We start from the raw sequence: 26,824 nt of genomic DNA, 5'->3' as shown, positions 1-26,824 counted from the left end.
TTATCAATATCTTCCTCTCGGATATTCTCTAGTAGATGATGACGCCATTTCACGTGCATCAAAGTCGAGACAGTTCACATTTCAAGGATCGTCATGCTCGCTTAAATGTCATTGCTTGTGGCGGCGTCCTTCGTCGTCCCTAAATATGGCGATGGCTGGCCATGCGTCATACTCGTAAACAGGTACTCGTCTATGCGGTGATGTTAATTATTTCAGCTATGTATTTGCGTGTTGTTCCCACGAGAAATTAAGTGCGTGCTAAAACAGTAACGATGATAAAAGTAACCCGTGTTCGCTAGCCCTAATCTGGCTTTGAATTGAATGTCAACCCCGAACTAGGTGTCTATTTAGATTCCTAGAAGTTTACTTAGTTACAGCCGATGCTAAGTGTCCAAGTATTATAAGCAAAATTGAAATTTGCAAAGAAAAATAGTAGGTCACAATAATAAAAAAATTGAACTTGGTAAACCAAATAGATATTTTCGGTCAATGTGGCCAGTAGGACAGTTCATGAGAACCTAATAGAAATCTCGAGAGACAAATTAAATACATCACTAACGTGTACCATAAATGTTGTTAATGTGAAATAAAACCATTCTAATTTGGTAGTAATAGGTAATCAAGCATTGGAGGTCATCGACCTACTTGGAAGTAATGAATCATTGTAACGCACTATTGTTTGAACATGTATATCATATATTATATTTTAAATTAAATATTTAATACATAATAATTACTCGGATAAATACGCATACCCAAATGCGTCGCAACTGCTTAGTACGAGGGTTATATGGGACTCGCGAATATGCATGCTGACTAAAATTCCAAGGCGCCACTAGCAACCTTACCCGCTTTCCGACATGAACATATGGGAAGACAAGACACCTGCTGGGATAACAAACATTGAAACAAAACTACATAACTTGTGACTAACGCCTATAGCAATCAATCTCAAACGATGCTGTTCTTCTAATCATCGCTCAAAACTCATCAGTATGAGCAAACATGCCAGAGGCACTGCTGAAGCAAGAAAAGCACGACCAAGCAATCGACTGTCACGGTCTAATCTCAGATAGTTTTCAATCTGAAATTGTGGATTAATTGAGTGGGTTCGGACGTTAAAGATTGGCCCTTGGCCCAACTGATTCCCCAAACCAATTCTTCGTCTAGACCTAAAACCTTACTATAAAAATCATAAACGAAACAATTGTAGAATAAATTTTGCTCCATTGAAATAAGGTTATTTTTTTATGACGGCAGGCGATTTATATCAGGCGGGTGATTTGATATCATATTTATATGGTAATAAGATTCTAATTCAGTTCTGAAAATATAGATTTCGCTTATTAAAAGACGGCAATGATAAATATTTTCTTAAGCAGATCATAACGTATCTGTGTCAGTGAGCACAGACTGTATCGTGATTGCAAAATTAATTTCTATTATCTATACTAATATTATAAAGAGGAAAGGTTTGATTTTTTGTTTGTTTGTATGAATTGAATAGGCTCCGAAACTACTTGGCAGATTTGAAAAATTCTTTCACTGTTGGAAAGCTACATCATTCCTGAGTGACATAGGCTATATTTCATTTTCAAAAAAAATAGGCATCCTTACTAAAATTACGATAACATTAACATTTGTTTATTATTTGATACAATTCTAACAGATGGCGCTGAGTTAAAGGTAGTTTATAATATCATAAATGGAAAAGCAATTAGATATTTTTTTTTTACCTTAAAATAAACTTTATTCTATGTAAACGAAGTCGTGGGCATCGACTAGTTATAGAATATACAAAGTGTACAGAAGACGAATCGGGACTGTATATTGCAAATAAGAAAATGTTTAGAAATGTGAGGTCGAGACCTAAAATGTAGAGGCACTGAAAAAGCTCTTATTTCTACTAAACTATATTTTATATCTGATATGTTGTTAGGTGATAAGGTTACATGGAATTGTATCAGATTCGCCTATTAGATTGCTAAATGATCATGAAACTGATTCAGAAATTTAAGGTCCAGACCTAAAAATATGTAGCTTCATTGATTTAGCTATGTTTACCTACTAAACATATATAACTTTTTTTATCTTATATGTTGTTACATCTTGTAGTAACATGGAATCATATCAGATACCACATTCCTCCTCGTCGATTTTGTTTCGAACAGAACGCAGATTCGTTTTTTCGTCTTATTTTTAAACCATGGGAGACGCCCATGGGTAATTCTCAAATCTGCACGCTCACGCGACGCGATACTTTGTGCCATTAAATAGTTTCGTCGTTCGTTATACCACCCATCAGATCTTTATTTATGGCACCGTTTCACAAGGCATTTTCTTTTGCGAACTAGCGGACTGTGGAATCGACTCCCAGTGGGGGTCTTCCCTGAGAGAAACGACTTGTAACTATTCAAAATTCGAGCGTACTCCTACCTCAAAGGCCGGCTACGCACCCATTAAAAATGGGTGTATATGGGATGACTGCCCTTTTTAGGCGTCCCGCAGGCTCGTTTGCCCCCTATAATAGAAATGATATTTTTTTTATTGCTGGTTTTTTGCTCGACTTCCGATATTTAACAATTGTAAAGATTGGAAATAAACGAGCTTTATTATTTAATATTACATTACTTTGTGACGCGATATGCTAATGTAAAACAAATCAAAATTAATTTAACACCTTCATTGACCTACATATGTACAAAAAAATGATGACAATCAAAAATATACCTTAACACCAGGGAATAGAACACAAATTCAAGACGAAACATATTTTGCACGTTAGGAAGCCCCGATTCACGTGCACGTATAACTTGTCCTTGCTTCCAAAGGCTTCCTTCAAGATTAATGTTCATAAATAATTTTCACTTCTACCGTAATTTTGTTTTCAAAGGTTGGCTAACTTCGGTTAACTTAGACACCAATTTGGTACTGGCTAATTATGCTCTGAGCTACCCTCCAGAAATTGAATTTGTTAATGTCCTATAACCCCTAGGTGGGGCAGAGGGCGTCCACAGTGATTCTCCATCGCGGTCGGTCTTAGGCCTCGTATTTTATCACCTCGCTCCAAGGACCAAATTGGTGTCTTACCTGTCTTGGTAAGACACCAATTTGGTCCTGGCTAATTATGCTCTGAACTACCCTCCAGAAATTGGATGACGATGGCACAAAATAAATTAAGGTGGAAGAAGTTGGAGAAGGCCTTCTCCCGGACAGGGACCGCATCTTAGTTAAAATTTTATTATCTATATTATTTAATTTATATAAATAGGATGTGGAAGAATAAAGGCTTATTATTTATTTATTTATTAAGCTGTTTCCAGAAGCTCAGAAATTTCCTTGGTACTTCTTTTCGTTGCAAAGCCGCAGATTCGCATTCCAGGAGAACGTGAGTGATTGAAACAGCCTCTGCACAGGTTGGGAGAAAGAATGTATCAAATAGCATCAACTCCCAGCCCCCTAAAGGCAAATTTGTAAACACCAAAGCTACTGTAAATAAAAAAACGTGCATTTTTTTATTTAGAGGATGTGTGAAAGAAAAGAAGGATGATTAGCTTAGTCGTCGCCCCGGTGATAAAGTAGCCGGGGAAGGTAGGCTTTATTAGGAATAAATAATAAAAAAAAAAAACAGCCTCTGCACAATTGGCTGTCTGTCACGCCAAGGACAACAATATGTTTATTAAGAAGACACTGGCTTATCACAGAGATGAATTCTAATGAGCCTTAGAAGTCGCTTCGTTCTTTCTTGCTGGCCTACTCTCATAAATTCCTCATGTAAACGGAAATGCCATAAAAATCGCCGAATCCCATAAATAAAGTTCAGATGGGCGGAAACGAATGACGAAACCATTTAATGGCACAAATTATCGCGTCGCATGAGCGTGCAGATATGAGAATTACCCATAGGCGTCTCCCATGGTTTAAAAATAAGACGAAAAACGATTCTAATTTCTGTTCACAAACGAAATCGACGGGGAGGAATGTGGTATCTGAAACGATTCCATGTTACCTACTACAAGATGTAACAACATATAAGATAAAAAAAGTTATATATGTTTAGTAGGTAAACATAGCTAAATCAGTGTCGCTACATTTCAGGTCTGGACGTAAAATTTCTGAATCAGTTTCACAATCATTTACCAATCTTATAGGCAAGTAGGTGATTAGCCTCCAGTGCCTGACACACGTCGTCGACATTTTGGGTCTACGACATGTCGGTTTCCTCACGATGTTTTCCTTCACCGTTCGAGCAAATGTTAAATGTGCACATAGAAAGAAACTCCTTTGGTGCACAGCCGGGTGTCGAACCCTGCGACCACAGGTATGAGAGTGAACCACGCTGAAGCCACTAGGCCAACATACTTGCGCGAGACAAGTAACGCGTTTTCTATAACGCGGAACCAATCGACCGTGTTATAGTGTCAACTGTATGTACAATACAATTGTACATAACATTATATAAATAACCGAAACATCAATCTAATCAAATAAAGCGATGGGCGTGGATGCGATAACGCCCAAATTGCCTTTACAGCTTATATTTGAGCTAAACTTAGGTTCATAGAAATGTAAAACGAAAATTCTAAAAGGCAAATTCACCTTATTCGAAATATATATTTATAGTAGCGTCAGACGTTTACTTGCACACTCGTCTTACATACAAAAAAAATCTAACAACTTTAATCAGTCTAGACACCACTTGAAACACAAAAAAAAAAACTTGTTAGATCTTGGATGAACTTTCATTTCCGTAGATTGGGATCACCCAATAGATGGTCTTTTAATCTTAATTTAAATAAAGCTAGGCTGCCTGCACTTTTTATATTTTGTGGGAGTCTATTATACCGCAGTACTCCCCGCTGAATGTTTTGTTTGGCGTAATTTGTTCTGTACTTAAGTTTATAAAGAAGTTTCAAGAATTACATTGTCTAAGGAACGCAAATCAAAACTACCGTCAGAGACAAACATATATTTTTCTTAATCTATTAGTTTTAAGTATTTTTTTCGTTTTAAGGGGATGTGATCTCTATTGGGAGTTACGAAGCATCGCATGCACACCGCAATATGCCGCATACTCAAATAATTTTGAATATATGTGAAATGTAATTGCCATACAAATTAAATTCACGCTCAATAAATTCAAAACAACACATTCAAGGCTATATTTTACGTCAACTTCAAGATAATACATAAAAACTATAGAATTTACGAATTTACACGAAAGGTATCCAATGCTATACGTACATTGTATCTTCATTAACTTAAAACATGCCCAAGATACAGAAGGCTGTTTGGGGCTCATGATAGTGACGATTTATTCTTCGACTGAAAACGGGATATTTTTTTTAATTTAGATCCAATAATAAAATAATTACAATCCATTTTTGACCATCTGAGATAGACATCTTAAAGCAAATTGATAACAATTTAATAATTACCAATCGACGGATTGTAATAGCCATCTGTCGATACAAGTAATCCATGGTAGGTCGGAGCGGTGTGTGAAAAGGACAGTTTAACTGTGCCAATATCCTATTTTAAGATTTTCACTTACACCAGTTTTGAAAATAATTAAAAAGCTATTTTAAAAAAAACATATATGTTTTAAACGTTTTAATATTTTTGTAAGGTTTTATTTCCTTTATTTGGTTTATATTGATTATCTATATGAGTGTAAAGAGCGAAGAGATTGCATTCTATCCATCGCCAATAATGGATTGTCTTGGTAGGGTTTGGTTATTAGGGTGTTTTTAATGTGAGATTGTGTAATAATCGATAAATAGGTATCCAAAATGTTTAGTTATATTTATCAGAAGAACATATTTGTTATAATATATGTGACGATTTCAAATAGGAATTACAACACTTGGCACGTTATATATTGCTGCTGAAATTGCCGCGCGGTTTCTGAAGACGGGACAATTTTGCGTCCCACAGTTCACGTAGGGGACACCGGGACTCGTAATTGGAAAAAGGGACAATCCCTTTCAAAACGGGACGTCTTGTCACGTTAGACATGATTAGCCAAACTAGAAACTACGCGGAAGGCTTCAGTATATCTCCAACGACTAAAATGGCAACAAGGGGCTTGTCTGTTTATATGATAAAACCAGGCCTTCCCGAGTCGTTCATTATTATATAAATAAATTATATAAATGTAAATTAAAAAATTAATAAAGCGTACAAATTCTTAAAAGGCCGGCAACGAACTCTCGAGCCCTCTGGCATTGAGAGTGTCCATGGGCGGCGGTATCACCTAACACCAGGGGAGCCTCCTGCCCGTTTGCCCCCTGTTCTATAAAAAAAATATATATAGCCAAAAATAATATACGTGTTGAAGTGTGTGTGGGAATGTGCAATATGTGGGGTATGTGTGCCTGACTAATGACTGATTTAGAGTCATTTTAACATATAGTATATATACTATATTTATTAATAAATGTTAACTATTCTACAGACTAATAGAATATAACAAACATAGATAAGCAGATAGCAAGAATTCAGCCTGCGCGTGCGCATATAGCGATAACTGTTTCCGTTACATTAAACGTTATTAACCGCCTTCAAAAAGTAATTGATAACATGGCCTTTGCTTGACATTGTTGAAGTAAGTGCACTAACTTCTTTAATCCAAAATTCCATCAAAATATATACATTTTTGATATGGCATTTCTGAATATATTATATTACTATTTCTTATTACAATTCATTTGACAAGTACATATTTCTTTCAATAAAAATTCTCTTTGGAATAAGATTAAAAGCATTATTGTAATACTGATTAATACCGCGTCCTTGTAGTCTATGAATGCATATAATCTAATTGGCATTCTATAATGTTTATTGCCACGTAATACAGTCAACCTTTCAATCAAATTGCTGTCTGAAATGTAATAAAATAGTTTTTTGCTATGATAGTGGTACAATTAATTAATTATAAAAATATAATATCATATTTTATGTTTGTCTATGTCTTTAATTGTAATATATTTGATCCAACGACTCAAGATAGAATCGCTTCGGCGTGACGTATTTAAATGGTCACGTGACAGTTCCTGTATAAATTTGTTTGGCGTTAGTGCGTCACATCTGACGCATGATTTTATATCAGGAGGAAAACTCTATTTGTGAATTATTAATAATGGTTTTATTAACCGTAGCTTATTAGATTGCAGTTGACAAATTAAATTGAATGATTAGTCTTTCATATGACATTACCACTCATCTGTACTCCCTGCTATAAGTGTTTAGAAGACCCAAGGTGTGCATTTTTAAAACTGGAATTTCTATTTTTGAATGAAGAATAATGCTTTTGTTAACCGTGTTTTATTAGAGACAGTTGATCAATCAAATCAAAATTAAACGATTCATTTTAGTTTAATCTCAATCACCTGTATGAAGTAGTAAGAAGACTCGATTTTATTCCTAAATTACCTAAAATTTAACCTTACGACCTAAGGACTACAGGTTAAATTTCAATATTTATAATTAGAAGTTCCATTTTTGAATAAAGAAGCACGATTTTGTTATGCGTAAAATTGAGTTCGATGTTAAATTCAAATTTAGAATAACAATTTCGTTTAAGTCAAATAGTAAATTCCATTTTTAAATTCAAATTTCGTACGTAGTCTGAAAGGGCAATACCCATAAGTCATAACCCAACATATTTCTGCATCTAGTTCATAGATCGTTCTTGTAACATGTAGACAGCCATATAGTTAAATTGGAAGATCCATTTTTAAATTCAAATTTCGAATTCTCTAGTTTAAGCTGTTCTTAAAGCCTGATAGGTAGTACCAACATCTCTGCGCCTAGCTCTTTTAACATGTAGGTAGACAACCTTTCGAAAACACGGTTACTTTACATTGAACATAAGAAATAGATAATTGCTTTGATTAATCTATGACGGAACCGCGGCCAAAATCAAATATTAAACTTCCTTACCGGTCTGCTTGGAATTCATCCAAAACAACTATATATATTTTACTCGTGACTACTCTACACTATAGTCTATTTTATGGAATATTGGAAAATTATAAAACCTTTTTTTTTCATATGCACCTGAACCCCTCCCAAAGTCTAGACTCAAATCTCAATTCGACTCTTCGGCACCTCTATTTAAAATACACCTCAAAAAGATTCAATAAAGTCGCTATTGAAACTTACTGATAGTCATTACGAAAACAGATATTTTAAAACGGCTGTGAGATATTTTCGAGTCAATTTCTTGAGAATTCGAGAGATATTACTCATTCTCATTTTTTAATGGGGCAAAGGTGAAGAGACGTATAGGCATACCTTTTCTATCTATATTTTAATGTGTGTGTTTGTCTCAGAAACTAAGCTATCATTTCAAAATCTAACTTATTCTAAGAACACGCAAGATAAATCTAGTAACAAAAGCTGTCAAACCATTTATTGCAAGGTTTGACATTTGACAGTGCTTGAGCACAAATTAAAGAGCGTACAAATTCTTAAAAGGCCGGCAACGCACTCTGGCATCGTGTGTCCATGGGCGGCGGTATCACTTAACACCAGGTGAGCCTCCTGCCCGTTTGCCCCGTGTTCTATAAAAAATAAAAACATATATCCTAAATTATAGACCTAAATTTCATTAAAAGCCGTTCCGTAGGTTTTGTGACATTAAATAATATGTATTTATTACACCAATTATGTACATCTCCAACTCATAAATAAAACAATTGAAAGTTCCCTTGAAACAATTGCACAATCATTTAGACGTGCGAGAAAAACATTCAACATAAAATCATAATATACTTCAACTTCCATAGTATATTAATTATGTCAATGTTAATAATTACGTATCATCACAAATTATCCTTCATTCACCTAACTTCCTTTTATGTGCTAACTACATAACTCTCAAGTAAACTTATATACAATTCAATAATATAATAAAAACTGTTATTAGTAGATAAAAATGTTAATATTAACGCCAAGGTCGTGAGGAATCGTGATCAATAATTGGTTATCACCTAGCACTTTCGATTATATACGTATATAATATATATACATATATAATATATTGCAACGTAAGTAACTTATAATTTACGCACGGCTTATAAGTGTTGCCAAAAGATTCGTAATAGCGAAAATAATAACGAACGAAATGGATATTACATATCAAACGCGTTCTATATTTAAAATTGTAAAAACTCCAAACTAAAAAGATAAAGAATTACAAGCACCAAGACGCAGTGCATGTGAACTCGGCCTATAAATAGTTAAGAGGCTTATTACACTATGCGATATTCAGACTGACTTAGTAAGACTGTCTTAAAATCTAATTAGCAAGCTCGCTATTACACTAGACTGAATACCGCATGCTAACTCATTTTTACTCATTTGCAAAGCGTACGTAGTCGGTGACGGATGTCGCCATGTGACTTAAGAAACTACCTTAGAGTAGGAGTTGCCGAGTTTGAATGACTATTAAAATGTTATATTAGTAGTTTATATTATTATATGTAATTTAATAGATACTCCATACATTCAATATGGCAATAAAAATGGAATGTCTCGGTACAAATCAAGAACAGAACCAGGCTGGCACACTTTAGTATGTTGTCATTAGAGAATCGCAGAAAATTTATTTAAATTTATTGACACATCGTTTGCAGCTAAGATATTCTATAATAAGATTGATTGTCCGAACCTTCTTTCTAAATTTAAGATTCATGTTTGTTTTTACCAATGTATCAGTGTGTCGAGCGTTGGCTAACTTTATCTATAAAAAATAAAAAACATTCCAAAGTGCTTTTTTTTCTTGCGAACACGCCATGGTGCGAGAAAACAAACATGTACAAACGTCTTTGCTCTGCGACTGCCGCGCGCTGACTGAATGATTTAGCGTGCTAAGTCTTATTACACTACACGATATTCAGCAAGTAAGCCAGTAAGCACCGCCGAACCCATTCGGTCGGTCTAATTAGACAGGCTAACTGGCTAACTCTTATTACACTAGGCTGAATCTCAGTAAGACTGTCTGAATATCGCGTGGTGTAATAAGCCTTTAACATTTCTCAGCATTCCCGCAAAGAAAAACGCTACACAATGAAAATGAAGCATCGGACACGACGCGCTTCCCAAACCACTTTCGCCCGCCTTCGGCAATCGTCGGTTATCTTCGCAACCGACAGCTGACTGGGCCAATGTCAGAGCGAGACGTAACGCGTCAACTCGCACACGCGCAAGAAAGACGGCGAACCGCGCACTACGCTACCGCCGCCATTTAATTCTCTCTAGTGTACAGCACGGTCGTAGTGACAACGTCCAATATTTATCGCAAATGATAATTTTTTGTATGTGAAAATTATGTATTAAACCTTAATAAATGTCCCAGTGTTTGTAGAGCGTGTCTTTTTAACAATTTGCAATGAGTAACATGTGTGTGAAAGTAATGAAAATGCGACTCATTTAAAATGTCTCGTTACCACGTCTGTCAACAAATACGTGGATTATGCAAGTTGGAATGAAATGTGAACATGTATTAGGTAAATCTCAAGTGATTTCTACTTTATTGGATGATTTGTGGTGTTGTGATGTATTTGTGTGTTACATGAATAGGAGTATGTTCACTGTCTGAAAGGTAAGCGTAGTTGAACGTGTCCACATAACTTGGCATAAAGGCAATTAAAATACCTTCATTATTAAATGAATATTGATGAGTCGAGCGTTGTTATTTGTTAAAACTAAGTAATGGCCAATTAGGTGCGATAAGATGTGTTCTAGAAAGATATCTTCAAATATTTACTGAGGTATTCATATTAATCTCCATGCAATGCACCTAACATTGTGTAGCTTTTACATGTAACATAATACATTTTAATTACCAAACAAAGAATCTAGTATCATATTGAAGATAAATCAAGAACAGTTTTCGAAAATTTGGTATAGTTGTGATGGTAAAGTTCTATTTTTTTTTTCTTAATCCTTGACCTACAACAGGTTTTACTTGTTTGACTGCCTACTTAAATATCATTCAATAAAAATATCTAATTTGTTCTTATAATATCAAAACTTGTGCAGCTTAAAACAAGTGCACCATTAAAGATGTATATTTTGATTAAGACCATCAATTCTAAATATAATACAATTTTAACAGTAGATATAATAAAATAATGAAATCTATCACATTTGAGCATTATGGGAAATATAAAGTATATATGAATTTATGTTGTTAAAATGGAGTTTGTGTCGCTTAGATAAAAATTGTCATTCTCAAGCATTATTGAATAATAGCCTGTTAACATACATAATTTAAGAGTGAATAGTTGAATGTGCTGCATGAATGCATGAAGGATTTTAGCACAATATATAGCAATTTAGTACAATATATAGCAAAACAAATTAATTAAAATTTGCATTTTAAGACATGACTATATAGATTGAGACCCTATTATTAGACAAGTTCTTAATAATTTCCTGACCATTGGGGAACCAGCTAGCAGTTAAAAATACACATAAATTAAGAAACTTCTCTATTTGTTTCAGTCAATTGACTATGAGGGTTGTAAAATAATGCGGTGGCTGCACAAAGTATTGGCGCTGGCAATAATTTGCACAGCAGCGGAAGGCTGTCCTTCTACATGCAACTGCACAGGAACCCGTCTGGCCTGCTCTGGAGTTGTCCTACCCAACAATACGCTTACACAGGCAATCTTAGCTAACTATGTGACCTCCATATATACAGTACAGGCAATCATATGGACAGATTCAAACCTCCAAACATTAGAACCTGATATATTCAACGGGCTACACAATCTCGAGTACATCGACTTAAGCAGAAACGAAATAAAAAGTACTGAAAACGGGCTATTCGCGAGACTGAATCAACTAAAACATTTAAATATATCGAGAAACCAAATCGTGGACATCCCTCGTAAACCGTTCGTAGATTTACAAAACTTAGAAGTTCTAGATGTATCCCACAATCAAATTCAGGTCATACCATTCCAAGTCTTCGGGCTGATGACCAAACTGCACTATCTAGATATATCTTATAATAAACTAGCCACTTTCTTAGATTACTATTTTAAACCTAATCGTAAACTGAAAACGCTGTTCCTAAATAATAATAGCCTAGTCAAAATTACATCAAAAGCTCTAGTCGATTTGAAAGAATTGGAAGTTCTCGATATTTCTAGTAACAAATTAGATAATATTCCAAAGCTTTTATTCGAAGCTTTACCGGAACTCAGAGAGTTAAATCTGAGTTACAATAAGTTTTTAAACATATCACAGGACGCTTTCAAATGTCTCGAAAAGTTGCGGATGATAAACATGGGAGGGAATAGACTAAGACTGCTGCCACCAACGCTCTTCCAGTATAATAGAAATTTAGAAATAATCTACCTCGAACACACAGAAATAACGGAAATACAGAACACGAACTTTCAAGGATTGAACAAATTGGAGCAACTCTTCATCAGATACAATCCATATTTACGGGAGATTGAATCGTACGTTTTTCAAGACACGCCGTCGTTAACACATCTGGATATTAGCAATAACTCATTAACGTTTCTGCCTCTTACATTGAAGATATTGGATAAGTTACAAGAGTTGAGGATAGGGGGCAACCCTTGGGCTTGCGATTGTCGTATGGCGTGGTTCGTAACATGGGCTGACATGAGAAAGAACATCATAAAATCGGATCTTAGCTGCGGTCTCACATATCCAAACGACATGTTGAGAATTCTGAATAGTACCGATTGTAAACCACCACAGCTCATCAGCAGCAGTCCACTGACTCTTTATCGATTACAATCGAACGCCCTTCTGGAATGCACATTCGAAGGTAATCCCACGCCTTCCATCACATGGATAACGCCAACACGACACGTGTACCACTGGAACCCGGATCAATCGATTCCAGACATTTACTACAAACACGGTCTCGCCCACGATCAAAATTATAGGCCGGTAGACTATACGACATCGAGAGTGCGAGTGCTTGAAAACGGCGCCTTGACTATTATGAATATTCATCGCGAGGACAGTGGAACATACACATGTTACGCAACTAATCCATCCGCGAACCTCACAGCCGAGGTCATCCTCAACATAGATCCTATGACAATGTTTGAAATTAAGATGTATAGTCTATTGTGTGGGGCAATTTGCGCGGCGGGTTTTCTCGGCCTCACTTTGATGGTTCAAGCTCTGCGTTATATCTTCTACAGGTAATAACTTTTGATTGGACAATCGATTTTCCTGCGAGTAGCGATCTAATCCTGCTGTTTTATTCCAGATTCCGTCTATTGGAGACTTGCTGCAGTTGTTGCTCGTGTGTAAACAGAGACGCGCCACGGACGCGACAAATTTATGGCATGCTGGACAACATTGAACAGTATAAACGACTGCAATTGGAAAAACTACGAGAAAACTACGCCGTACAAGTACGCGTTAATTACATTGGTACAACCATAGCTGCCATATCGTTATACTAATGGAATTGTTTTTATTCCCAGGTGCATCGTATAAAAGAGAATTGTACTCAGCAAGTGGAATGGATACAAAGTAGTTATTCATCGCAAGCCGGCCACCTGCGTAACTTTAAAAATATCGGTACTAATCATCTGACGGCCATGAAAGACCAGTATTACGATCAGGTATATTTCCATACAAATAAAACATAACAATTGCAAAACATTGCACACTTATAAAACTAACAATATTTTTAACGTTGTTTACACAGGTGAAGCGAGTCAAGGAATATTCCACGTCTCAATTAAATTGGGTGCAAGAGAATTACGTTTTCCAGAGGAATAAAATACGAAAGTTTAGCGCTCATCAAATATTACGATTCCGGGAGTCGTACAAATATCAACAGCAGATGCTGAACAAAGTGTTGGAGAATCTGCCGACATTATACTTCGAGAACTGTCGCAGCGGTTCGTGCGGTCGAAGCGACTCCATGGCTTTCGATCCGGACGTCGAGGTCATCGACATGTATCTCAAGTCAAAAATAGACAAGCTCTCCAGCCTACCAAATCCGGTGGACGACGAGAGCAAAATGTCCGTTTACTACACGCCGACAGAGAGATCTGTCAACTCCCGCCGAAGTTCGCCCGTCCTGTTGCCTGACGGCATTCACATCAACATAATCGAGAGAGAACCCCCACCAGGATTGCTGGCGATGCTCAAAACGTTGCAGCCGGCCCCACCGCCGACGCTGGCGTCCCTCACGCCAATGGACCTATCCAGCCCCACGACTTCCAAAACCCTCACCCCCGTCAGATCGAAATATAGAGAGGAAGCGAAACCTTCCAGCGAGCCGCTTTTGGGTCGAGGACGGGACGCTTTCAGAGAAGACTGCAGACGTCTGCCGACAAGTTTGAGTTCGCCAGAACTGAACAGGGATTCGCAGAGGGAAGCGGCCGCTAAAGAGGCGAAAGTGTTGTTGGCGGTGGAGTTGACGACACCAGAGTGCCAGGTGCGGCACCAGGCCGGGCAGATGGTGTGCGGCGACTGTATAGGCCTCTGCGAGAACACGCCCTTGTAGTACAGGCTTCTGACGCGTACGTTCAAGATCTACGCGTTGAATGGCCGGCCCGGCCGGCGTCTGGATGTAATTCGACTCTGTGACTTCAGCGAATCACCATCCTACGTATAATTCGGTACGTCGCTTGTACTTCTAAGTAAGCTGTGATAGATTAGATTTCGAGTTAATGTATTAGCGAAATTATTTCACCTAGTGCTAGGTTTAAGATCTGCTCGTTGACGTAGACGAAATTTATTTAAGCGATCTGTGGATTGGAAATCTTGTAAATAAACTATCGTTTCGATCCATGTTTTTTTTATTTCCATTTTTTGATGTTTAGGATATATTCTTAGAGGACTATGCATTTTGTATTAATTCGACTTAAAGGACGTAGACTAGCGAGTTAAGGAAGTTGTTATCTGCATTGTTGTAATAATTGCGAGGTTTCTGTAAATTGGTGTATCGCGTGGCTTCTCTGTCCATCTCGTTCGACCTCCTATTTCATTTTTGTATCTTTAGCAGTTATAACGGAACCTACTTTTTCTATATTGTATTATATTTTGTGACAGTGTCGTATCGAAACAAGTCCTACAGTGATATGCCAAATGCTAACCTGCAATAATTATTGTACGTTTCTTAATATATACAAATATTGTTGAAAGATTTTCTAAATATTATAAAAAACAAGATTAATTAGCAAATCACGGAATAAATTATTTTTCAATGGATCCTTTTGTTTCATTTGAACATTCAATTTAAGGTACCTTTGAGATTATTTATACCATTAGTTTGTTTAATCAATCGTGAATGAAACTTTATTAAAAAAAAATATTTATCATTATTAACATAGTTAAGTATTAGGATTATTCTATAAATCAGGTTAATTTGTATAATATTGTGAATTCGAAATGTCACATGTTCATACATTAAAATTAGAAATAAAACACTCGCTTTGTAATAAACTGTTTATTTTTATCACAAGATAAAGGTCAATGTGTGATGGTAACTTAAAATTGGTTTAAGTAAAGCACCGCAATCTATAGGAAATCGGCAAATTTCTCCGGAGATGTTAGTATATCGAACGGGCAAACGCGTCGTGACATTGATTATATAGGTCTGTGTAATGTTTAAAGAACGTTATTTCTCATTACAAAAAAACAAAATATTTACATGAGAAACTTAATATTAATATGTGAGATACACGTCGCCATTAGCCGTCTTAATTTAACTCAACTGTGTTTATTGTAACATGCATCTTTACTGCCTTTTTGAATTTGTCAAACACTCCAATATTGCGATTTTGAGATGGTAATTGTCTAGTGACTTTTGGCCAATCACAAATAGACGAAATTCGTCATCGTTTTACATTCACATCTCTGGAATTGCCTAGTGTAACTGAGCCTCTAAGTCAATACAAAAGAATTCCGAATATATTCATACATAATTTCTAGCTCTATCATGTCCCTTAGCACCAAATTTTATCTTGTTTACCCTCTGTCTCATAAAACTAAGCATCATCTATAACTAGCAAAAAATTTCGTTTCACTTTTTAATACTATCTATATATTACGTCTTCCGTTGAGAGTTTATCAAACAGTGGTAATTTTTCGAATACACTCCAAAGAGCTCCATTTTTTTAAACTAATGATTTAAAATTTAGCTTATAATATTACTTGAATCTAACAACATGTAATATTGAGGCCCATGACTTTGGAACCCTTAAAAAAATTTAAAAACTGATAGTATATGCATGATGTTACTGATATTGCCTCAGTTCCCAAAGATTACACCTAGACATTAGATTAGGTTCTTTTTTATTCAGTTAGGTTTAAGTCTAAAATGTGTATAACCTTCTTGAATTCATTTCAAGAACACTATTGAGTGATGAAAAAAAACTAAAACTTTTGAAGCTGTCTATGGAACCGGGATTCGATAAATTTTCTTAAGTTTTAATTATAGAAATAAAATAGTCTATGGTTTTATCTAGAATGTAAATCCGTTGAAGCATGCGCGTTACCTAACCATTGAATTGGAAAAAAAAACTAAATTCAGGGCTTTCAACGTGGCAATGAAATTTCGTTAAAATTGATCTATATACCATAGATATTGGAAACCCCTGATATATTTAAGAAATTAATCTTTAAATTACGTCCAAATTACTCAAAACCATACAAATGATTGATTGTGTGCCCCCAGAATTAACAAAACAGTTATGTCTGTACACGTGTGTTATATGATACACATCTGAAAAACTATTAAAGCAATTGCTTGGCTAGTCTTTCAATTATCCTCGATCATCATACTCAACGATTATCTAATTCCAAGTCAAACTTATAAGAACACGCTTTGTTGACGTCAGTTCAAAAAGAACCGTTTAAATTTAACAGGCCTCTAGATGTCCACAGCGTAAATAAATAATGCGACGAAGAGAGAAAATAAATGATGGAGTTTGAAAAGGTCGATAATTTCCCAAGGATCCTGAATTATTTTCAAGAACATTTCACATTTGTCATTAGTGGTTATTAAAAAAGGTTGCAATGTCTTAAGTACCATCACCAGAGGATGAACACTAACATTGCAAGAAGGCTGGCCAGTGCTAGGCCTCCTATTATTTGGTGTTCTCTTTGAAGGACTGTAAGTGAAATTGGTTCCACATAGCGGTGGTGCGCAGCAAAAACTGCCTTAGAAAACCCTCATTTATGGCACGAATATTATTCATTTAACTTGCGGTATTGCGGACCTCACATCCTACCATCATCATAACTATTCCTCGGTTATTTGCAGCCCCTCTTCTACAGTGGTCAATTTCAGGAAAACTAACACAAATTCCCGCTTTCATATCAGTATTTCACGAATCATTCACGAAAGAATGCAAACAACAAATAGAGGAAAAAAACAGTAATAATTGTACTCTAACTGACAGTAGTGTTTACCAACGTGGGGCCCACGCCCCACAGGGGTACAATTTGATTCTTAAGGGGACTAAACCAAAATCTATTTGGACTTTGAAGTATCATTTTCATTATGTGTTTAAGTAATTTCTTCCTCAAACCTATGCTTTGCGTTTCTTAGTGAACAATTCAATTTTTGATGTGAAACTTCTTTAGGGTAAAATTTTTACGGAACGTCACATAATGTGCAGCGTTTTAGTCGAAGAAAGAGAGAGAGCGATTGAGACCGACTGAGTGAGAAAGGGAGACAACGCATAGCGTCTTGTGCAGTAAACGCAGATTTTTTATTTATTCATAATATCATTAGCACGTAAAGTGTGAACATTGATACAAATATATGGAGTGACCATATACTGATACATGATCATCCATTGAGGCTTTTACCTTAGTAATAATTAATTTACAAAGAAGTTTCACTTCTGGCATGTGTACTTTGTACGCACTTATTAATATTAAAATAATTCTAGATTCAGAGGTCAAAAGAATTTTAGCAAGGCCTAAGGCGTGGCATACCACGGCAAGGGAATCACTGGACTCTACTTCTCTTTAAATGCTTCTAGCTGGTCCCAAATCTTCCAAAATTCATTAATTTAGCTTGGAAACCTTCAATTCTAGTGTTCCTGGAACCTACATCTAGACTTACCTTGGCAGCAGTACGATTCCAGACAAGAACCTTATGGCCGGAATTGAGTAAATTCTTGACAATTCCACTCCCCATAATTCCCAGGCCGAGGAAGCCGAATTTCATTTGGCTCGCCTTTATGTTCTTCTCCAGGAGCGTTTCAGATACGTTCTCGAGATCCAAGGGCGGTGTTTCCTGTAAAATTATTCATGTTAAAATGTTTCAGCATGTGGATACAATCTATTTACCTACCCTACAGTTGTTACAAAACCAATTTTCAAGGGATTACATACTTATAGGTAATCAAGTGCACATATGAACGTCAATAGTAAAGTTAAATTGATTCGTAAGTCAAGGGTAGTGCGGGCATGAAGAACTGGCAAGAAACTTTTCGTCACTGTTTTTAATCGCTAAGTTTTGACTCATACAAATTGTATGAACTGGATCATTTAAATAATCGTCAAATTTATTGAAACCTTTATTGATTAATTTACGTTTAACTAAAATTTTTACCTTCTCTATTTTGGAAGACATTTTTTATTACTATTTTTCCATAATTTATACTGTAGAAAACGAATACTGTTGTGTACTTTAATAAATATAACGTATGCAACAAAAACTTCTCTGCAAAATTGGCTTAACATCTAAAACCTCTTAGAAAACCTCGTAACTCGTAATTTTTAAAATAGTAGGTTTATCTTAGACAAAACTTAACTAACATTTATTATATTCTTCAACAGTATGTATGTCAGTAAAATCGTAATGATTCTGTCAACTTACATTAAGAAAAAACCCTACACTTTGCCCCAGGAACAATACCATAATCTGATATCTATGGTACTGTTTAGAGATTCAGTTTCCTCATTACGAAATACTAACTCTTCAAGTTTCATACATGAAGCTGTTTGAACTCTGGGTCCGTACTTATTTCTGAGTACTGTCATGGCGTCAACGATTACGCCCGCAGCATGACATTGACATAATTTTGACGTTCCAAAAGCAGATGCAGCCATTGCGAGGCTCCAGCCCGCAGGTCTTTACAAGGCCGTTTGTCCTTCGTGAAAAGTTTATTGTTACGAAGACGGGTTGACTACACCAGAACGCCATACGACAAGGACGGAGCAATGTGCGCGAAAGAGATAGTACGTCGTTCTAGAATTGTGCAATCGCTACTCAGCAATCCTGCCTAGAGTTCTCGAACCCCGTTCAAGATTGTTCCCAGGGACGGGACGGACGACAAGGGGTCTATCAAGAGATAGACCCCAAAGAGATAAAATGCTAATAATGGGAACACAAGTGATAAAGTACTGTGTGAAGTGTGCGTTATTAAAGTTCTTAGTGACTTTTTTTGTGTTTGTGTGTAATTAGTGCATTTTTGCGATTAATTTTGCCCTTAATTTGTGTATATAAATTCCTCATTGATTTATTTTAGAAATAAACCCTTAACTATGGCATTTTCGATTCGATCCCCTATTTCTTAACAATATTCGAAATTGGGTCTGGTTTTTCGATCTAGGTACATATTTGTCATGTCACTACTACATAAGACATTTTTCAATTACGTTTTCAGTGAATAAAGTTAGTTTAATTTACAAGTAATTAAGGATCAATCAAATCAAAGTTTTAAATTTAAAAAAAAGTTGAGGGATCGATATTTTTTAAATATGCTTGGGTTGTTGCGAGAGGCCTCTTGCTCTTGCGAAGCCCCGGGCGATAAGTCAGGAAGCTGTGAACGAAGAAAGTGACAGTACTAGCTTGTTATCCTAACTTGAAAAACTAGCCTCCTGTAACTCGGGCATGAATCAGAGTAACTAAATACAATACACTTTACTATTACTGCTTAAGTGTAATTTGTATTAATAATCATGATTGCCCTAATTTCAATGACAGCAATACAAATATTTTTTTTTAATAATTGAAATATAATATATATTTATTAAGTTGGTTAGAACTTAGAAGTTAATTACAATACATATATATTCACTGTCAAAATTGAAATAAATAAACTGATCAGTTAACTAACAAACTAGCAAACCAAAAACTTTGTTATCGACTTTTTAATTACCGTAAAATCGTTTGAAAGATTTTAAAATACTGATTATTACGAGATAGACTATTAACCCCATCACATACCAGTTAAGTAACATACGAAGTTTACCCCCTACATTTAGAAGGAATCAAGATGTCTGGTGGGGGGGATTATAGGAGATACATTTAAGGATTTATTTTACTTAAAATAAGATTTTTGAAGACATCGTAAAGTTAGGTCTAGGTGGCATGAAAATCGATAACTTTATTCAAATTGTACATTGTAGTATTTTATAGATCGCTAATCATTTTAATTATTTTGTAATAAATAATGTGTGTTGGTACATAAGTAAACACATTCTTTTTTTCTTAAAAAAACATTATTTAATTTATATAAAGCCTAGCACTAAACAATTGTAGAGATATACATATATACATTCCTATACAGCTGCTTTTTTGGGGGAGCATTCTACAAGACTTTCCGCTGATACGCATACGTCCTTTGTTTCCTAACGCCACTCTTTGTCGGACATGCAACTGTTTGTCGTGCCATGGCAATCGTTTTTTCTGGCGTTCCTTTATAAAGAATCAATAAAAGTAAATCATACTCACAGGCCTCAATATATTCGATGGCCGCTGCAGAAGACTTGACTTCTTCGAGAACGAGTGGTTCAGCATGGACGGCTTATCATTGGCCAAGTCCGTGTCTGTAAAAGATCGGGACGCCTTCGCCATTTTCCTGGGCGTGGCTTTCAGACCAGTCGATGACGAACGTTTAACAGCCTTCACCTTGGAACCCAAACGAATCTATAAATTTTCAGTATATAAATATCACAAAATAATTAAAATTTAATGATTAAACGCACGACGCTCTAGCGCCGAGGCTGTCCATGGGCGGCGGTATCACTTAACATCAGGTGAGCCTTCTGCCCGTTTGCCCCCTTGTTCTATATAAAAAAAAACACCATTTCATACAGCCCCAGTCCCCATACAGGTTTTAGGCTAATTCGCCTATGTGTAAATAAGACAAACACAATAATCAACACAAATTTCATCAAACTTCAACTGTATAAAGTAATTTATGCTTTAATACCAAAAGTAGCAAAAAAAATCTGACAAACAGAAGATTTATTACTAACGCAACACACACAGAAACACACGTAATAATCAACAAAGAAAAATAACATTTTATGTGTGTAATGTGTGTGTTGTGGTTGTAACTGACCATGGTTATGTTTTAGTTGGATCCTTGTACACGCCAGTAATCTAGTGTAATATCCACACTATCTTTTCCTTCAGCTTATACCTGACCAAATTAAATAGTCTGCTTAATATCTACCCGCTCACAGTCTACAATCTAAACATACGATTCAAAAACTTATGCAGTGTTAGAGCTGCATATGCACACTTTATTCATTCACTCACTCACACACTTGCACACACACATTTGCACCCACACACTCATGCACTCAGGCATACATAACAGTTGAGAAAAGCTACAAGTCAAGTCAATGAGTCAAATGAGCAACTATAACACATGTGTGCAATAGTTGCTCATTTGACTCATTCGGTTGTTTACGAATTGTTACGAATTGACTCGAACAACTGCCCGAAGTGAAAACATGTTATATAAAAATACAAGAAAATTGTCGTTATAAAATGAATTCAGTGTCAAAAATTTGCTATATGTATTTGGATTTTTTCTATCGAACGCTGTTATTTAAATCGTGTAACGATCTTTTAAAATGGATACGATACATAAGCTACTCAACTACACTATATATTTTTACAATTCGCCCTAAAACGTTACGATGCCTAGTTGAATTATATAAAAAAAAATTTAAAAATAAACAATTATTTCAGACCAATTAAAAACTCCATATATTGTTATTACATAGTAAAACTTATAACTTATGTTAGTAAAATTAACAATTTGACTAACATCGTTATAAATTGAATTATGCGTTATTGTTAATAATATTTTCGACTTTCCGATACTTTACATGGCAACTTTTAGGTTTAATCAGTCACTGCGTTGTAACGAAACGTTTTACTATTGGGCACAGAAAAAAGTTACGGCGCGTTACATGGTTGTTGGGGGGGATTTCTCCAAAACTTGCGTGTCATGGCAATATCCTATTCATAATCAAAGTTGCTCGGTAGTACAAATTAATATTTATTGTTGACACTAACTATATTGAGCTAGTGATATAATATGATTGGATAAATTGTACCTAAGCGGATGTTAAGAAAATTGTAATACAAAAAGCGACTCTAATACCTTGGGCGTAGAGCTCTTCTTCTCTTTCTTCACTTCAGGCGTGGCCTCCTCCTTGGGAACGGACTCCGTGCTCTCCTTTCGGAGGACATCCTTCAACTTGTCAAACTCCTCGTCTGGGTCACGTACATGCTCGTCAATCTCGCCAAAATTCTACGAAACAATTGTTTTTTATTTATTCCATAATTCTAAAGCTAACATAAATAAAAAACAAATACTTAGATCTTATAGGAGATCAATTTTATAAGTCGTTTTGGATCTTTAAATTTTTTTTGAAGCAAAACTTCTTTATCGACGTTGGAAAAAAAAATTACCGTCACATTTTTCGGTTACGCGCCATCTTTTTTTTTGTCCACGGTTGATTCGAATAATAATTCTATTACAATTAATGAAATTCTATATTAATCTTAGTAGTAATAAGGTAGTTATATTATTTGTATTCATGTCTATGATGGTAAAAGCCTTCAGTCAAACTTTATCTAATTAATCTTTTTTAACCAATTTCTGTAAAGTCGCATATAGTACATCATTTTTTTGAAAAATAAGGTCATAAAGAAGTTTCACTTCTTACGAGTGTACACTAGTACCTAGACAACATTTGTTTACACTATTTATTATTGTTATATTATACTCTTAACAGATACGAGGCACTACTGCCTGCGACCCACATCTTAGGGACATTATTGAGTTTACGACATCATACATAATTCTAAGTCTGTGTGAGAAGAATGGTAAACATAACTTTTACAAAAAAAAATATATAAGATAAGATAAGCACACAATAAAATTACCAGAAATTGTTGGTACTTAAATCAGAAGAACCTAATTTGCTGTTTTGCTGATGATCAAAGAATCATTGACAAAGCCCCACCCAACAATGCTTTCTCTAAAACCGATCAGCCCACTACCGAATATATCCAGCTCCGGATAAGCTGTGTTCAATCTGTTAAAGTCGCGTAGAATTTTGGCAGAAGGAATTTGAAAATTTGATTGTAGACCTAGGGACTCATAAGGGATGACAATTTTCAATATCCTGTAAGAGGTTACTGCTATGGATATGATTATTCAGTCATGTATTATTAACATCATACACCACCATTCAGCAAGTAGCTGAACGGTTTACTTCAGTCCTTTTTCATTATTGATAATAAATTTACAGACCCCCGCGCCGAGGCAACGAGCTTGGGGGTCGGGCTGTGGGATGCAATAGGCCTCCCACTAAAACCCATCAGCCAACCAATCCCGCAAACGCCGGTAACACACTCGCGAGCCCTCTGGTAATCAGATGGACCGCCCGTTCACCTCCTGTTCTACAAAAAAGTGTAGCCCCATCTGCTCGGAATGAGAAGCACGGTAATAGATTCCCTTTGAAGCCTAACCTCATTATGAATATAGTTTTAAAAAATATGTAAAAATTTGACTCATAAAAAAAATATTCTGTTCTGAAAGTACATTTACTAGGTTTAAAGATTTCTCACACAAAAATTTTACTAACATGAGAAAAACAATTACTATAGTTTTTAATCCGCCCAAAAATGTTTATTTATATTTATATTTCTTAACAATTATTCTTATTTTTAATTGTATTTTTTTTCTTTGATTATTGTTGTTTTGTGTGTGTTGTAATGTATGTCTATGTGTATTATAGTAGTTCTTAAAATAATCACAATAAAAAGACAGCCGTACATGCACTTAAATAAGTAACCAAAAAATATAAATTAAAAGTAATTTTGTCTAACTTCGATTTTAATTAATTGAAAAATTTAAGTATAATTTCATATTTGTGGGTAGTTTTTAATTATTATTATACAGCTGTGCGTCGTTCGCACGATTTTAGTTATCATAACTGGTTCGACGCATACTTCTATGAGTCACACGTGGTTTAGAGAAAGTTAGGCTAGTGTGGAGATAACTTTTTATATGTACTTATTTTGACAATAATACATGTATTATAAATACTACATTATTAACAACTCGAGGATCACGAAAACTAAATGAATTTAACTGCTCAGTATTATTTGATATTCTTAATCGAAATGTTGATTTATTAACGCCAAGTAAGTTTGGAAAATCTAACACCTGGAATAATCTAAAACAGAAGAAGAAACAGTTTGTCATTGCTCGAGCGTGACATGTCAGTTGTCAACGCCTATCGAACGAGAGATTTTGACAGATTATCGAACGCGCAATCGTTACGTCATCAGTATTACACTCATGTCAACTAGGGGGATTTCCTTACAAATTTAGGGGGAATTTTAGTGGGTTTAAGGAAGTAAAATTATTTAGCGGTACTTTATACAACTATGAATGGGCGTGGCACATGAACAGAAAAGTAGAGCAAAAGTAACTAAGTAACTAAACTGGTGCCCAAGGAAAAACAAACAAAAAAGATGGAGACAGCTTAGAAAAGGCCTCTTACAAACCCACCTCCACCTCCTGTTTCTTTTCCTAAGTACATTTATAAACGTCAATACAAAAGATGTTAAATTAATACCTTTGCTATGCATTTACATTTACTACCAGTTCGCAAGTCAATGGCGTAGAGCGGGCGAGTAGAACTGGCAAAAAACTCTCCGCCACTCTTTTTGATCGGCAAGTTTTGAGCCAGATAAATTGTTTGAACTGAAGAAAATCAATCTCAAGAAAGGATTATGATCATTTAAATATTTGTCAAATTTATAAAACGCTGAATTTATTTAGTGATAATTCTCTAATTTCGCTTGGGAGTTTTGGTTTCCATAGAAATTTTAGGTTTATCTTCCGGAGTCTGTTCGTTTAAAGATTAGTTCTCTTGCGAGTATAAAGGTGACAGTCACCATTTGTTCGTTTACATACAACAAACCTTCAAGAATATATTGACCAGATAGTGTCATAATATTTAATTAATTAAACTTATTCCGTACCAACTCCCTTGGGGAAAATCAGATACCATGGACAGATCGCTTCTGCAGCAAAAATATGGATATCATCACATCGACTCTCATCTGACGGATTTTTGGAATCACATTCCCCCTTGTATAATAATATATTGGATTTTGTCGTAAGTCATATTTCACGCGCGTTTTTTAAAATCATCCTTAGTCATAATTACTATTCAATGTTTCATAATATTTATTAGCTATTTGAACAATAATATTTCAATATTTTAATAATCTGGTCAATTTTTTTAAATTTCGCTTACATATTACATTGGAAGAACGAAGGTTTCATTTATTTACATACTCCTTACATATTGTTTTTTTATATACAGGCGACAAAAAAGCAAGTGGTCATCTGGTGATAAGTGATACCATATCACTCTCAATGTAACCCATGGATGCAATGCGAGAAGGCTTGCGTTTCCGGCACTTTAAGAATGCTCTTTCGTTGAAGGACTCTAACTTGAATTGGAAAATACTGCAGAAATACAGCATGCAGTAGACAAAATGATAGATACTCTCACAGGATGTGTTCTTCTTTAGATTCTATCAAAAACATTGACCCTTTTTCGCACTCCACTACTGCTTTGTTTAAGAATGAAATAAAGCAACTGTTAATGTCTTAACTCTATTATTATGTGTTTTGTTGTCATATTTTTTTTTGTATCATATGGTTGTATAAGTGTAACCTATTGTGGATGCGTCCAGTGTGTTTGTTTTGTGTTTTATTTTTGACTTTGTTTTTATTATAAGGATGTGTCTGTTTGGTTTCCGAATAAATAAATAAATAGATAAGTAGTCGAGGCAAAATAGAAAATTCCATCCGTATGACCTGGGCGTCCGAAGACAAAACTAAGCCGCAGTTATTAATCCGAACAACTCCTATGAACATACCATGGTAAATGCGGAGAAGATGCAGAGATCTAACGCAACGCCAAGGGATCAAGCCGCTCGGAAAATGACTGGTCGTCGTCGATTCGATTATCACTATTGGTGATTACGTCAACAGTAATTATTTACTTTTTACATATATTACGGATCACCAACACATTGTCTATGCTAACGAAATGCATTTTCGAGGATCCCTACAAAAAACTAAATACGTTTATGTAATATTACTTTCCACAGCTTTGCTTGCTTTTGCTGAAGGGGGTGGGGATTCAATTCTCAGCTCTCTACTACTCCGATTTAAAATACCGTTTACCATTAGAACCCTAGGTTATCTCTGACATAGGTTCTAGAATATTTTCAAGACTGTTAGGGTATGCAATTACCATAGTGAAAGATGTGAAAAAGTTTAATAAAAATTCCTATATCGCAAAAAACAAAAAAAAACTTTTTTCATTGAAGTCTATTTAGGGACAAAAACGTTTAAGACATCGTGCTGAGACCGAAATTATTCAGATACAGATCACAGTAACAGACAATACACATAATACACAGTAGTTTTTATATATTGTTCTAAGAAATGTATATGTACAATATATATACACATATTAGAACTTAAAAATTTTAATTATA

At 35.3% G+C, this 26,824-nt stretch overlaps 2 protein-coding genes across 6 annotated transcripts in view; one reads left to right on the top strand and one right to left on the bottom strand.

Moving 5' to 3' along the window:
* LOC110998244 (putative oxidoreductase GLYR1 homolog) overlaps nucleotides 1-26,824 on the bottom strand; it is a 53,867-nt gene that overhangs the window by 25,055 nt on the left and 1,988 nt on the right. Inside the window, exons 5-7 of one of the 2 annotated variants that reach the window (XM_022266787.2) lie at nucleotides 22,389-22,538; nucleotides 20,720-20,914; nucleotides 18,101-18,274 (exon numbers count right to left, since the gene is read on the bottom strand). In XM_022266787.2, the coding sequence (XP_022122479.2) occupies nucleotides 18,101-18,274; nucleotides 20,720-20,914; nucleotides 22,389-22,538 (519 nt within the window). The remainder of the gene's footprint in view (nucleotides 1-18,100; nucleotides 18,275-20,719; nucleotides 20,915-22,388; nucleotides 22,539-26,824) is intronic. The other variant, XM_022266788.2, reaches the window with a different exon arrangement.
* On the top strand, nucleotides 10,089-14,810 carry LOC110998242 (leucine-rich repeat and immunoglobulin-like domain-containing nogo receptor-interacting protein 3). Of its 4 annotated transcripts, none has more exons than XM_045633495.1 (5): nucleotides 10,089-10,322; nucleotides 11,515-13,205; nucleotides 13,274-13,421; nucleotides 13,494-13,634; nucleotides 13,712-14,810. In XM_045633495.1, the coding sequence occupies exons 2-5, from the start codon at nucleotides 11,542-11,544 to the stop codon at nucleotides 14,525-14,527; spliced, it is 2,769 nt and encodes a 922-aa protein (XP_045489451.1). In that variant the 5' UTR covers nucleotides 10,089-10,322; nucleotides 11,515-11,541; the 3' UTR covers nucleotides 14,528-14,810. The 4 variants fall into 4 exon arrangements, with proteins under 4 accessions (XP_045489451.1, XP_045489450.1, XP_045489449.1 ...); XM_045633494.1 differs by having other exon boundaries at nucleotides 10,090-10,514; XM_045633493.1 differs by having other exon boundaries at nucleotides 10,090-10,609.

The sequence above is a fragment of the Pieris rapae genome, chromosome 23, assembly GCF_905147795.1.
Source record: "Pieris rapae chromosome 23, ilPieRapa1.1, whole genome shotgun sequence".
NCBI classification, from domain to species: domain Eukaryota; kingdom Metazoa; phylum Arthropoda; class Insecta; order Lepidoptera; family Pieridae; genus Pieris; species Pieris rapae.
This window is presented reverse-complemented; position numbering and strand designations above follow the sequence as displayed.